At 35.7% G+C, this 16,448-nt stretch overlaps 1 protein-coding gene across 1 annotated transcript; it reads left to right on the forward strand.

Annotated features, from left to right (window-relative positions):
- Positions 1-715: 715 nt before the first annotated feature.
- LOC141633348 (uncharacterized) lies at positions 716-1,920 on the forward strand. The gene is made up of 3 exons (XM_074445840.1): positions 716-1,061; positions 1,167-1,271; positions 1,367-1,920. The coding sequence occupies exons 1-3, from the start codon at positions 801-803 to the stop codon at positions 1,382-1,384; spliced, it is 384 nt and encodes a 127-aa protein (XP_074301941.1). The 5' UTR covers positions 716-800; the 3' UTR covers positions 1,385-1,920.
- Positions 1,921-16,448: the final 14,528 nt, after the last annotated feature.

Here is a 16,448-nt window from a genome sequence, read left to right on the forward strand (position 1 = left end):
GCACCCAAATTGAGTATATGTAAGAGTATAAAAGTGCTACTAATACAGAATAATTAAAGGTGTTGAACAAATTTGTTATAAATATAAATATCGTAAAACTCGTCCCCTTGTACTATGTGGACATAGCTGACATATCATTAGTGAAACATGTAGATCTATGTATTTTTTTTCTGTGTTCTCTTCTATCTTTTCTTTCTTTTGCTTACAACAAAACACTTAAATGCTTAATGACTTTAACAGTTAAGCTACTGTATAATACGAAAGTGAATGATTAAAGTACGCACATAGTGTGTAAGATAGGCATTAATTCATTCAATGTGTTTGGCCTAACTTTATACCAAATGCAAAAATAATGCAAAACCTGACCATAATTGAAATATGATATAGTTAGAGATAATCGTGCATTATGATAGTACTCTAAATTAAATTCAGAGAAATCTTGTGATGAGCCTTTGAACATGGTACGTATCATGCAATGCATACTGGAAAGTGGTTGCTCCCCAAATATCACTATATTTTAATGATGTATGTGTGTCGTTTTTTGCTTGTTTTCATTTTAGGTTTGGTCATCCACATGTTTTACAGGAAGTTGCAACTACAATAAGGACTAACTTCGCCGTTTTTTGCCAAACTTGGAAAAAGACTTCTGAAGAGGTCCGTGTAAAGTGGTGGAATGTCTTCCAGGTAAAAACATTTTCAGTCTCATTACGAAAATACCTTAAAATTATAGTCTTTTACTTGTTCAATTTTTTTTATATCATTGTAGGATAAGGTTGTTTACCACTCTGACCCGGAGGCCGATGTTAAGAAGGCTTTCTTTGGTAAGGCACGCAAAAGATCGTCTTCGGGATATACTCCATGACGTGAACATTGATGATACGAAGCCCGATTGGATGTCAGCGACCTCTTTTACGGAACTGAAAGCTTATAGAAATAGTGATGCTTTTAAAAAGATGTCTAAAACTGGAAAAGTTAATCGGGCAAAGCACGCAGTCGATGGCAAAATTCCTGGAACTCATAACATGGGTTCTATTTCTAGTATTGAGCTCGCGGAGCGAATGGTAAGCAAATCTAATCTATATTTCTTTTGTTAATTTCACAATATAAAACAAATAGAAAACTTACATATTCTATATACTAATAATCTATGAAATTTGATTTAATAGATTAGAGATGATGAAGAGGGGAAAATACCAACGACTTTTGATTTATTCATCCAAGTCCATTCCTACAACGGTTTGCTCGCTGATGAGAAGTCTGAAGAAATAAAGGTGAAAATAATATACTAGCATCAACATTTCATTTATTTTTGTTTTAAAATTAGTTTACATATTATAGTTCTTATTGTGTTTGTTTTTCTTTGTAGAAAAAAATTGAATCTTGAAAGGCAGAATTGTTGGAAAAAGGAGAAGATTTTGATGAAGATGAACTTTTCGTTGAAGTTGTGGGTGACTTTCATAAGGCGCGTTTGTATGGCATTGGTAGTGCTGCTGATATTTATATCAAGAGGCCGTCTACTTATTCAACACCTGGATTTGCCGCTACTTCTTACATTGGTACCGGGATACTTAGTAGGGTGCAAGCGAAAAATGCTAAGCTTAAAGAAGAAAATCAAAAGTTAAAGGAGGAGACTCAAGCGCGATTCAACAAGACGGATGAAACAATCATGAAAATGCAAGAAACATTGCACACTATTTCCGCCATATGCTCCCAATTCACTCATTTTTTTGACCGAGATCCCAATGAAGATGGAGACAGACGACCGAAAACATCATTTGGGATGGTTTAGATGACTTTATGTTTACTTTAAAGGATATTTTATGGATAATTCATATTTTGTATTTGATGAAGTTTTTATGTTCGGAACATAATACTCGACATTATTTTCTATTATGCAAAACTTGAAAGTTAGTTCTATAATGCAGTTTTTGCGCGGAATTGTGGTATCCTGTTTTGTGGTTGAGTGATGATGAATGGTTGTTTATTATTTTGTGCAGGGATTTGGGTAATTGAGCATGCTATAAACCGGGTCAACTATGCCTAATTTTTTATATGTTCCTACGGAATTTTCCAAATTTCCTACAAAAATTCGTAGATAAAATGGTATAATAGTGACCGACAGATAGTACAACGTTCCTACGGATTTTCGTAGGATGTTTAACTCCTCCGACGGAATTTTTGAAATTTCTACAAAATTCCGTAGGTGCAGTAATATAATAATGACTGACAGATAATACTATGTTCCTACGGACTTTTCGTAGGATGTTTAACTCCTCTGACGGTATTCCGTAGGAAGGTTTTGTTAGTCAAATAATCCGTGTGATTTCAAAATCCGTAGGATGTAAATTGACCGGAAAAAAACCGTCGGAATAACCCTTTTTTCCGACGAGAATTTCCGACGAACCCGTTCCTACGGAATTTACGTAGGAAATTGCGTATTCCTATGGTTTTAATATGTTTTCCGACGGAAACCGTCTGTAAAAACAAGCTTGTTTCTTGTATTGATAAGGGATTGGGTAATCTTGAGTTGAGTGATGACGAGAAAAAATTAAGCAAAGATCAAACACGGGATAAGAGAAAAGACGAAAAAGTGAGAAAAACTGTGTGTACTCGATCGAGTCCAGCCAGGCTCGATCGAGTATCCACCTCTGAAGCTGATATTTCTCACTTTTCAGCTACGGCTTTTGGTGACAATAGGGTACTCGATCGAGTGACCCCTGTACTCAATCGAGTAACCCCCGTAACTGATGAAGGTGCTTCCAAAACGACTACTAAAGCAAAAGAAGCCGAACCGATTAAAATTCAACTTCGTTTTCCACACCGACAACAAAAATCTAAGCTTGAACACCAGTTCGGGAGGTTCATGGAGGTAGTGAAGAATCTTCAAGTAAGTGTTCCATTTACTGAATTGCTGACTCAAGTGTCGGCGTATGCTAAGTTTTTGAAGGAGATCTTATCAAAGAAGTGGTCTTTTGATGAAGTGGCATTCACTCAAGAGTGCGCAGCCGCATTGCAAGCTAACTCACCACCAAAGCTAAAGGATTCAGGGAGTTTTTCTATTTCTTGTCATATTGGTAATATAGCCATAGATAAAGCCCTTTGCGATTTAGGGGTCAGTGTTAGTGTCATGCCGTATTCTGTATGCAAAAAGTTAAATATAGGTCAATTCCGTGTTACTAATATGACCCTGCAGATGGCTAATAGATCTTTAAAGAACCCTATGAGTGTCTTAGAGGATGTGTCAGTTAGAGTAGGGAAGTATTTTATTCCAGTTGATTTTATTGTAATGGATATGGCCGAGGACTCACAAGTACCTATTATTCTTGGTAGACCATTCCTTTACATCACGGGAGCACTCATAGATATTAGGGATGGTAGTCTGACACTAAGGGTTGGGGATGATACTATTAAATTTGTTCCTGATAACACTTTAAAGCATTCTCATTCAGTAGCTTCATGTTATATGCTTAGTGTTGTTGGCCCTGCAGATGACTAACAGATCTTTAAAGAGCCCTATGAGTGTCTTAGAGGATGTGTCAGTTAGAGTAGGGAAGTATTTTATCCCAGTTGATTTTATTGTAATGGATATGGCTGAGGACTCACAAGTACCTATTATTCTTGGTAGACCATTCCTTTACACTGCGGGAGCACTCATAGATGTTAGGGAGAGTAGTTTGACACTAAGGGTTGGGGATGATACTATTAAATTTGTTCTTGATAACACTTTAAAGCATTCCCATTCAGTAGCCTCATCCTCAGCCAGTCTACAGCTTTGATGAAGATGTCAATTTGGAAGCTGAGCTGGATGCCTTGGAGGCCGAGATTTTTCAAGAGGAGCCCGTCAAAGTTTTTGAGGAAGCTCCTGTGACGAATGAAGCACCCCATCTCCTTCCTTCTGATGATTACTTGAAGAGCGATGAACATACTTGTTCATACTTTATATTCGATTCTGAGTTTGATGAGCCGGAACTTTATTCCTTTCTTATTTTATTTGCTTATACTTTTTATTGGTGCTACTTATGTCTGTGTGTAGCACATGCATTACTCTTTGATTTACTTTTCCGTGCTTTATGTTGTATTGATTGTGCCTTGGATGGGCATTTGTTTTAAGTGTAGGATGTTGTCTCGCCACGAGTGTACTCGATCGAGTGTTGGTGAACTCGATCGAGTGTCCTTGCTTTAGGATTTGGAGCGTCGCTGATGTTGGTGGATTTGCGCGGAATTGGTCATTCTTCCCATGTTTTGCAGTTGGTTTGGGGGAACTCCTACGATTTTACCCGGTATTCTCTTTCGTTGTATCTACTATTATTGTATTATCTCTAGTTATTTCTCATTCCTTTTGTTAGATGTGTCTTGTAGGTTGCGTTGGTTTGTTGTGTGATTGCTATGCTGTAGGCGTCACAATGAGGACACTGTGATATTTAGGTTTGGGGGAGGAGTCTTTCATTATGTTGTGTGATTTATTTCTGTCGTGTGAGTTACTTTACAGTTGTGTGCATTTAAATCCAAAAATCCATACAAATTTTTAAAAAAAAAACAAAATCCAAAAATATGTTTTTTTTCCTTTGATTTAGGTCGAGTCTTGGTGAATTAAATAACAATGATGTTAAATTGCATTGTTTTTGCATTTGAATCTCAATTCAGTTATCTATGTACATTGTTTTGACCCGTTATTTATGAAAACAAAGGTCATAATTCAAGTCTTGACCGTATTGACATGCCTTGTTCTAATTAGATTTGACAAAATTATGTTGGTAAACTATTTAAATTTATGAGGTCTGTAGAGCTTTCTAGGCCAGCAACATAAATAAACTGGTCTCATTGTCAAATAGGTTTGAGTGTGGTTCTCCTTGTGAAATGTGTAATATCAAACTGCATAAGTGTGACATTAGTTTCTTATTTTTTACGCGTTCATATGATTAAGTACATGAGCAAAGGCGATTATTACCGTTCAAATAAGCCTTACATTACCTTTTGTTTTGCCCGTTTGAACCCTTGTAGCCGTTCTATATCCCATCTAATAGCTACAATCTTAGAATTTGCCTACCTTATCGGGACAGTCGCAGTTGCTTGTTTATCATGTCTATTTTCCTACTATGGTTGGGATTGGGACTATTATTGCCATTTGTGGGTGTAGTGGAATTATTTAGAAATTGTGTTGTATCTCTTATGTTGAAAAAGAAAGAAAAATATGAAGCAAAAGAAAAAGAAAAAAAAAGGAAAAAAAAAGAAATTGAAAAAAGAAAAAAGAAAAAAAATATATGCTTCATTGTCATTTGTTTAAGGTTACTAGAGTCTAATGCATTTTTGGAGAGTAGTTCTTTTGGGTCTCAAGTGTTGTCAAAGTTGAGATAATTTCTCTAATTGGGATAATTTATGCTTATTGTCATAGATTTGGTTTTTGGTTTAGCACCATGACTACCGTCTTAGCCTCACATATCTATACATGCCTCAGCACAAATCACTTCTATACCATTTGCTCATTTGCCACCTTATTGTCCTTGATACATGTACTTTTATCTATATTGTGAATGCGTATGGAGAAATTTTAATCACATTAGATTGAATGCATGTTTCATAAGTTGAGTGAGTGTTCCTACTTCTTTATATCTTCACATATAATTCACCCTTACATATTTATGAGTGCATGAGTGAAATCCGCGAGAATCCGACTAATTTCTCTTGCAAGATCGTAAGGTATTTGACATCTGTCTAGAGTACGGTGACATAAGACTTGTGCTGCGTTTTCTATTGCACGTGCCTTTGAATTTGTTTTATTGATACACCTTGGTCATTATTTTGTTACAGATATGGATAGCTTGGGATTTGTAGGTGCATCAACATTAGCTCTGAGTTATTTATTCGCCATTTGTATGATTGCCTTTTGTATTGTGTGATGCTTTTCTTAGGGGCAAGCAAAGAGATGGTTTGGAGTAGTTTGATGAGTCATATTTATATACATTTATATGCCTCCCCTTCGTTACTTTTGATATGGTTTTTGTGCTAAATTACATTGATTATATGTCTTTTATGCTAGATTGTTGATATTTCCATTATTTGGTGTTTAATGCAGGAATGATACATTTATGGAGCAAAAGAATGAAATGTAGCACCGCGGAGACGGCATGAAGGAATACACGTAGCATGGCACGGAAATCTAGAAGAATAAAGGAAGAGAATTGAAAAGACTACACGAAGAAAGGAGCTGAAATGAGAAGTACTCGATCAAGTGGAGAAGAACTCGATCGAGTAGGTGTGTACTCGATCGAGTCCGCTAGGCTCGATCGAGTATACTTAGTTTTGGCAGTTTCCGCGCAAATTCCTTAAGTCGGTCTATCTTTATTATAAATACCCAATTCACGTCATAATTAGAACTTACGTCTTATTTTACCCTAGAACTCTCTTAAAAGCCTTAATTTAGTTTTATTAATATTGTTTCGGATCTAAGCACTCTTTAATTACGTTACATTCTAATCTTTCTTTGATTATTATTAATTCAAGTTCTAGTTAATTCAATTGTTCCTTTGTTCATCTTGTTATTCTTTTAATTATGTTGTTCATCAATCTTATTATTGTTATTCCCCTTATCATGAGTAGCTAATCTTTTAATCTTGGGTGAATGAGGGTCTACGTTGTTAGAGGAGGATTATGTTAATGAATTGATAGTTAAAATAGTTTCTTTGTTGTTATTCAGTTAATTTTTTTGAATCTAGTTGATTAGTTTCTACAGGATTAATTAACTAGTGTTGCAAACTAGAATTTTGACCGACCGGGTTAAGACTAGTAAAGGCTACAATAACTGAATAGAATTAACTTAATGATAGTGACTGCATGTTAAGTTAGATCTAAAGGACATATTAGAATCGACCGATCATATGACCTTAAACAACATAAAGTGCTCTATCAATGAATTAAATCACACCCCGGATATCTATCTAGTGAACCTAATCCCTAGACCTTTTAATATTATTGAATTCATCTTATTTACTTTTATTGCAATTAGTTGATAGAAATCAAACAAACAACCTTCAAGAAATTGTGACCTTAAAACGAATTTAAATATTAAAAAATTAGAATAGTTAACTCGCCGTCCTGTGGATTCGACTATTTCTTACTGCTAGCTACTATTTAGTTGAAAATAAGATTTATTTTGATAGGCCAATGACTGAAAATAACCTTATCAGAAACCTTTACTTGATGTTGTATGGACAACAAGATTGACTTTATTAATGTTGTGAGTGGTACTTTTTTTTGTACATTGGAGTTGATGGGAAATGAGATAAGATGTGTGCAAATTGATGGTTGCGGAAGTTCGGACGTGTTTACGAACCGTGAGAACCCTCACTAAATCTCCATCAAATCTTGTTTCAAAAGTTTTGATGGATCATTTACCCACTACTGGAACGGGCTTTTGCGACGCTATATTTTCTCTTTTTGCGGCGCAAAATAGCGCCGCTAAAAACTATACCGACGCTATAAAAAGCGTCATCTTTGCCTGTGCCGCTACCTCCTATTGCCGCGCTTATTCATTGCGTCGGTATAAGCTAAATAAAAGTGCTGCAAACTTTGAAGTGCTATTAATTATGAATTAGTGGTGCATTCAAAGCGCTGCAAAGACAGCAACCCTTTTCAAAACGCCTTTGCAACGAAAGTGAAAACCTGGCATGATGCTATTACCAGTACAAACCAATTAGAAATACCCGTCAATGCTTGTATATTCAAAATCCATGTAAACATATATTTCTTGCGCATAGTTTAGTGATCAGAGAAATATACACATGGTCATCAATCTTAGAAAAAAATATTCAAATCAATGCTGAAAATTTTGTAGGTACATATTCCAATATTCCACCCAAAATAAATGTATACAAAAGCCTAAGTTTGATTCAATACAACAATACAAAAGAAAAATTGACTAGGTAAATAAATTATTCATATAGCAAGCTTCATTCTACACTAATAGTTTCGTACTGTTGTTTTTGTATTTCTCTTGCAAACCTTAATCTGCAATTGAAATAAAAGAGAAAAAGAATTAGAATAGTAACGGAACTTCATTGCTAATCAAACAAAAATTGTAGTATTCCCAAATAAAACATATGTTCTCAAGAATAGCTTGAAAAACAAAACTAGCATATTCATATAAGAACATACACGACAACATAAACAAAGATGTACAACGATCAGATTCTTTACATCTAAAATATAGTAATAAATACAGTTAATAGGCATACTTCATAAACTACATGTTCAAAGTAGAAGAAATGAAAACTTAAACATACCAGCTTACTAAGAGTACGTAACAATCGTATTCTTAAGTGCGTGGTTTAAGATTTCTTCAAGGTGAAAATTAAACCTGCAAGAGTAAAATCAAAATCAAAAATCAAAAGACTGTGAACAAACTGCACTTGTATTTGTGCCTCCAATATATCTTTTCTTTGACAGTACTCTGTGATTCAAAAGTGGAGTGATCATATCTACATAACTAGGGAAACATTTGTATCATAAGGAAAGTATAGAATGCTCCAATTAAAATTAATTAGGGAACTATAACCTGTTAATTTGACTAACTTTCTACAAGAGCAAGAAATTAACATATTTTTTTAGTGGGTGTCACTTAGCAAACCAACAATTAAAACAATTACAAATTAATGTTTTGATTGTAGCAAATATATAAGTAATTCAACCACAAATTATATCAATATTATATGTATAACTATGGCCAAAGTATAGGAAAACAATTAGAACTAGAATGTCTAATGCTTTTAGAAGTTAAGAACAACTACCCAGTTAGCAAGTGTTCTTAGCCATAAACCTAAAACATCTAATCTTTTAAAAAGATAGTTTCTTTAAGTTTATGAACCCAAAAAGAACAACAAAGATTGACTAAACTCGCATACACAATCTAGAAGTTGACGATAACTCATGTGAATGGATTAGAAAATAATGAAAAACATGATAGCTGAATCCACGAAAAGTATGGCGCATAAATCTGATATTTTCATGTCCAATGATGAAATGACGTTAAACCAAACAAAATCTTCATTTTCAATTCGAACCTCTAAACTATCAATTTAAAAGTGATGCTCTGTCAGAGAAATATTAATTACAGAGAATAACAAAGTAAAGATCATACCTTTATTTCTTTGATTGATTTGGATTGCAAGTTAAATTAGTAGAGATGTATGTGGTTTGACTGGTTTTCTTTGCAAAACCTAATGAAGATGACGGTGGTGGGGAGTTTTAATTTTAATTCTAGGTTTAGTGGGTGTTGAGGCTTCAGGGATTTAAAGCGGCAAATTGAAATATTTCACTCTGTTTGGCGCTTAACATTTTCTAAGGCGTTATTGGGCCGCGCATTATAAAAGCGCTTTAATTTTTGCTGCATCCGAATAGAAAAAGCACTTTTAGGTACGAGCGTCGTGACATAAGTGCCGGGACAAAACCTTTTTGTTTAGTTTAGTTTATTCAAACACATTCTTTAGTATAATTAAACAAAATTTATTTATTTTACTAACAAAAATTAAACTTAATGTACAAAAATACAATTAGGTATACTAAAACGGCTATAGATGCACGAAAACGAATACTAAGTGCATGAAAATTGTTACATGCATAAAAATGATTACTAGGTGGATGAAAATAACAGGTTCTAGATGCACGAAAATGACTTCTAGGTGCATGATAACTGTTAGATACATGAAAATGAGTAGTAGGTGCATGAAAATTAATAAAACGTATTTTGCCTCGATTTCCGTCAATAGTTTAATACTTTTTGGACCAATAAATATGTTATCTAGTCATAAAATTCTATGCCGAATTCAAATATATCATTAGTTTTTTAAAAAGTATTCCGTAAGGTGGAGTTCTCGCGGTTCTCATTATGTTGGTGGTTCTCATCGGATCCCTAAGGCCAGGATCCGGTGAGAACCACTAACATAATGAGAACCGAGAGAACCCTCACTAAATCTCCACCAAATCTTGTTTGGAAAGTTTTATGGATCTTTTACCATTAGTTTATTTTATTCTAACATATTCTTTAGTATAACTAAACAAAATTTATTTAATTTATTAACAGAATATAAATTTAATATACAAAAATAAAATTAGGTATATTAAAACGGCTATAGATGCACGAAAACGAATACTAAGTGCATGAAAATTATTACATGCATGAAAATGATTATTAGGTGCATGAAAATAACAGGCTTTAGGTGCACGAAAACGAGTTTTAGGTGCATGAAAATTGTTAGAAACATGAAAATGAGTAGTAGGTCAATGAAAATTAATAAAAGGTATCTCACCTCGATTTTTGTCACTATTTTATATTTTTAGACCAAAAAAACATGTTATCTAGCCATAAAATTCTATGTCGAATCCAAATATGTCATTATTTGTTTTAAGAAAAATCTGTAAGGTTGAGTTCTCAAGGTTCTCATAAGTTCATTTAAGTACTTTGAGTCCATAAGTCCTAATAGGAGCCCTTGGATGAAGGAGATGGATGGCTAAGATGAACTTCCAAAAAAGGTGTTTAAGAGCCTAATTTAGCTCACTTTCGCCTCCCTCACTAATCCACCCTAACTAAAAAATGGTTTTTATGCACATTTTTTTGACTTTTTGTAATTTCAAGATGAGTTTACGATATTCGGACATTTTTTTGACAAGTTATTTTTACGGACATTTTTTGTCTTTTTGTAATTCGAAGACAAGTTTAAGATATTTGTAAATTTTTTTGACAAGTTATTTTGACGGACACTTTTTTGTCTTTTTGTAATTTTAAGACAAGTTTACGAGATTTGGACATTTTATATCCTCCTTTGTCTAAAAAAACAAAGGAGGATATAAAAGGAAATTAATTTCCTTTCCCTTAGGCTCCGATTGGGAAGGCGTTTCAGGTACCTGATTTTGTCAACGTAGCTTATTTGACCAAAATTTCAGGTACCCTATTTTTTTAAAGCGTTTGACAAGTAGCTGATTTAACCAAATAAACTACCCGAAATGAAATGCTACCTAGAGTAGCATTTGAGATTTGAGGTACCTCATTTGGTTTGATTTTCCGTTTTTACCTCTTAAATCTATACTATTAAGTAATTATCATATCCTTTTATGTCATTTCAGCTATCTTATCATTTCCTAATTTTCAGCTACCTTATCAGTTACTTTTTCAGGTTTCAGTTAGCTTTTCAGTTTTCAGCTACCTTTTCAGGTTTCGGATATATTTTCAGTTAGTTTTACCAAATAAAGCCTTATAGTGAACCAAACTTCACCAAGTTATTTAACACCTTTATTAATTTTGCTTAATAAAATATACTCCCTCCTATTCCCGATAACTGTCCCATTGTCCATTTCCGTCTATTCACATAAATGTCGCATTGTCCCTTTTTTGTAATGTTTTTTCTTACATAATGACTATACTACCCTTGTTACTTTTCATTATTTACAACCCAACCACCCTTAACCCATCATATTAGTACTTTTCATTGTCCATTTCCGTCTATTCTCCCTCTTTTTAATTCTTGTGCCATTTCTACAATGAGACAGTTATCGGGAATAGGAGGGAATATTCATCAAGCCTTCTAATAAATGTAGTGTTTTAATTTCAGCATAAGCTGATTGTAGAAACAAATTATATATGACATATTTTATTCGAACGTTTGACCTATATATGTTAATTAAGAAAATTAGTTGTGTTTGTTAGATAGTAGATTAGGATTAATAAATTGTTATTTTTGTTTATAAAATATATGAATAAATATTCGAATAACGTAGTGAAACAAATAAAACCAAGTATTTATATCCCCCGTAATTTCTTGAATCTTTTTTTATAATAATGCTTAAAAATAAAATATTTATCGTTTTGGTTCGGAATTAAATTTATTTGTCAAAATAGTGTCCACATAGGATGGAAAAGTCACAAACCTAAAACACGGGAGAAACACGTCATTGACAATAGCGTGTTTAGGGTCAGTTTGAAATTGGGAAAAGAAATTTTTTTGACGTAAACATGTCATTGCGAATGGCTGGTCTATTGCATTAAACACGCCATTAGGAGTGGAGTTTCTTCAATTAGCGCATTAAAATCTGATGCAAACAAAGTCACCGACACATTTTCTTCAATTCATCAACATCATCATCAACAAGCTATTTTAATATCTTCTTCAATCCTTCTATTATCATCGACATTTCACCTTGCTTCATCATATCTTCTTCAATTCATTTTCTATTCTAGAGCCATCACATATTTACATACTCTTCATCATAACCTGGGCAAGAGGTGCAAGATGTATTATCGGAGGCGGCGACGCTGATGAGAACGAAAACCTATCCAGCTAATGGAGGTGACATTGAGTCGTCAACGGTAATCGAACGATTGGGCGGGAGAGGAGAAGCTCCTTGGTTAAGTGAGGACCGTCTGTGATGGTGCGATGAAATTGTAACACCCCCATACTCCAAGTGCCTTACCAGGACCACTTAAGGCATGAGAATGCTACCATCTCGGTTATCCGAGGCAATGTATATCAAATAGACAATAAAGAAACGTACTTTAATAAATGAATTTAAAGTGATACAAGTCCAAAACCAAAACTGTTAAAGAAAATACAACTGTTCCTCAAAATTGTCAAGCCAACTATTTAAAAGAATGTTTATGACACAAAGGAAGACTTCTAAACACCTCGTGGCAACTCAACCAAGCTATCCCATGCGCATCATCTCATACCTGCTCAATAACTGCTCACCATCCCCGAATGGATCACCACGGTTTTCAAAACATTTAAACCAGGGTCAGTTACTGTTTACATGAACAATATTACAAAAGCAAAACAACAATACAAACCAATCAATCAATCTCCATCATAACTCCATACACCTGATTACACACTAAATTTTGTAGTCTTGCTAGAATACCCATCGCAACAAGTATTCCACACCGCCAATGGAGGACCACAGCCGTTCCCCCCTAAGCCCCGCTCATCTCATCCGAGCGATAACCAAAGTTCCTAAATGTGCACATCCCCTCTGTGTTGAGGTCCACAGAGGGCGAATCAAGGGCGTGAAGCCACTCCCGCAAGTGACTACACTCAGCCAAGGACGCACCTCGCAAACCACAGACAGTTATACAACCATCCACATTATACCACAAGAATTACCAATTACCAAATCCAATATGATATAAATCAACAACAATGATCAACCACCAACAATACAATGTAAACAATAACCGAGTAGGGAAATCCTAGCTGGAATAGCAACCACAAGACCGTCACAGAAGCTAATCAGAAATGTTCCTCTACGAATCCTCCTCCTATAACACATATTTATATAATTATCACCGTATCAACACAATACACCCAAAACCCCCAAATCTACCCAATTAGGGTTTTAAACAAACTCAACGAAATATTATAAAAATTATACAAGAATCTTACCCTTGACGCGACGAACTCAACGGTGTAAAGAACAAGACAATCCGACGATCCTAGCCCTTGGGATTTGTTAACAACGCGAAGATTGAGAACAACGTAACTCTTTTTCTCTCTTGAAAGGTTTTTAGAAAGCAAAAGTGTTTAAAAAGAATGACGGAATCCTTTTATACTAATCACGCGTTATTAACAAAACCCGGCTAAAATAACCCGTAAGACTCACTTACTCGATCGAGTAAGTCAGTTACTGGATCGAGTGACCCTTACTCAATCGAGTGCCCAACATACTCGATCGAGTACCCATCAGGTAGACTACTGTTTTGCGTAAAAACATAATTACTCGACAGAGTAAGCCACACTCGATAGAGTACCCATAGACATAGAAAACCGTAGTATTACAGTCTTTTTTCTCCTAAAAAAGAACTTCGTTCCCGAAGATCAACCCATACACAAAAACAAAACATACTAACTCAACTATGACACAACAACGCAATTAAAACTCAAAACAAAACTCCCAACCAAAACTTAAACCGACTTCAAACAACTAGTAACTTTTACCAAAACCAACATAAACCATACCAAAACCTTATGCGATCACCTCCTACCCCCCCCCCCCCCTCCCCCCAAAAGAAACATGGCTACGTCCCCGTAACCATAGATACCTGATAAAAAAGAGACGGATACCGCTTCCTCATAGCCTCTTCCACCTCCCAAGTAGCTTCCTCAACCTCATGGTTAGACCAAAGAACCTTAAGCAACACTGTTTCTCCATTCCTAGTTTTCCGAACCTTGCGATCAAGAATCTGTTTTGGCACCTCAAGATAAGGCAAGGACTCATCCAACTCTATGTTCTCCACCTCTAACACATGTGAAAGATCGCTCACAAACTTCCGTAACTAAGACACATGAAGCACATTATGCACTCTATCCAAAGCTGTTGGCAACGCTAACCGGTAAGCAACCTCACCCACACGATCCAAAATCTCATATGGTCCGATAAACTTCTGGCTCAGCTTCCCTTTCTTACCAAACCTCATGTCCCCACGCATAGGAGACACTTTCAAAAGAACCTTGTCCCCAACCTGAAACTCTATGTCACGATGGTGTAAGTCTGCATAACTCTTTTATCGATCCTGGGCCGCCTCCATCTTTTGCTTGATTAACTTAGCCTGTTCTATCATCTCCTGTACCATCTATGGCCCTAAAACCACTGCCTCAGCTCTATCATCCCAACAAATCGGACTCCTACACCTCCTCCCATACAAAGCCTCGAACGGTGCCATCCCAATACTCGTGCGATAGCTGTTGTTATAAGAAAACTCAATCAGGTCCAACCTATCCTCCCAGCTACCACCAAACTCCATCACCCAAGCCCTCAACATGTCCTCCAAAGTCTTGATGATCCTCTCTGTCTGCCCATCTGTCGCAGGATGAAAAGTTGTACTCATCTTCAAAGTAGTTCCCATCAACTCCTGCAACTCTCTCCAAAAACGTGAGATGAACCTCGCATCCCTATCTGACACTATATCCTTAGGCACCCCATGCAAACGAACCACATGTTTCCTATAAGCCAAAGCTAATTGTATCTTGGTCCAAGTATCTTTCATCGGAACAAAGTAAGCTGACTTGGTCAAACGATCAACTATTACCCATATCATGTTGTTACTCTGTTGACTCCTCGGCAAACCCTCTATAAAATCCATAGAGATAGACTCCCATTTCCATTCAGGTACCTCAAGAGACTGAATCTTACCTTGTGGTCGTCGCTACTCTCCCATAACCCTCTGACATGTCAAACATTGAGCCACAAACTCAACTGTTTCCTTCTTCATCCCAGGCCACCAGAAAGTCTTCTTCAAATCTTTATACAACTTGTCACCACCTGGATGTACCGAATATGGTGTGCAATGAGCCTTTGTCGTGATCACCTTTTTCAGCTCCTTATCATTAGGAAAACACCACCTACCATCAAATCTCACACTACCATCTGTATGAATAGAGAATCGAAACACTGTCCCTTTCTCTACTCCAGCTCTCCACTCAACAATCTTAGGATCCAAAGCTTGTTTACTGCGAATATCCTCATAAAGATCTTGCTCCACTGTCAAGTCCCTTATAGCATCACCTTTCTGTATAATATGTATCCCCATCTTCCCCACCTCATCTCTCAACCTCATCAAAGACATAGCTGTATCTAAAGAATGCACACTCTTCATGCTCAGCGCATCAGCAACAACGTTTGCCTTCCCTTCATGGTATATAATATCCATGCCATAGTCCCCTATCAGCTTCATCTACCTCCTATTTATCATGCTTAGCTCCTTTTGAGTGAAGATGTACTTGAGACTCTTGTGACCTGAAAACACCTTAAAGGTCGCCCCAAAAAGATAGTGCCTCCAAATCTTGAGAGCAAATACAACTGCACCCAACTCCAGATCATGTGTCGGGTAGTTCTCCTCATAAGGCTTCAACTGACTAGAAGGATAGGCAATTACTTTCCCGTTCTGCATCAACACACATCCCAAACCATTGTTTAAAGCATTTGTATATACTTCAAAGTTCTCACACCCTTCATGTGAGATTTATCTGTATGCATCCCTTTAAATTTAAGGATTATAACTATTTATAATGATGAATGCTAGTCATAAAATAAATTACATAAACAAAAAGGTAGAGAATTAAGAAATCAACCTTCGGTCCTAGCAAAACCGGCCTAAGAACAATATCGCAATGATATTCACCTATCAGTTGCACCCAAGATGATATGAGATATGCCCTTTGCTTCTTGCTAGAATCGATCCCCAATTAACTGATTAATTTTAGGTTTTGTGTTTTTCTTTGATGAGAGGAGGCTAGGTTAGAAAATTAGGTTAGAAAAATTCTCCCCTTAATCACCCTTTAAACCGTGTAGGTAGAGTGATTAGGGTAGTTTTTTTTCTTTTTAATTTTCGGCCCATCTTTCCGAAATTAAGAGGATTATTTCTCTTTTTTTCGGTTTTAGCAACAACCACAAATTAGGATAAAATCCTC

Source organism: Silene latifolia, chromosome Y (assembly GCF_048544455.1).
Source record: "Silene latifolia isolate original U9 population chromosome Y, ASM4854445v1, whole genome shotgun sequence".
Taxonomy (NCBI): Eukaryota; Viridiplantae; Streptophyta; class Magnoliopsida; order Caryophyllales; family Caryophyllaceae; genus Silene; species Silene latifolia.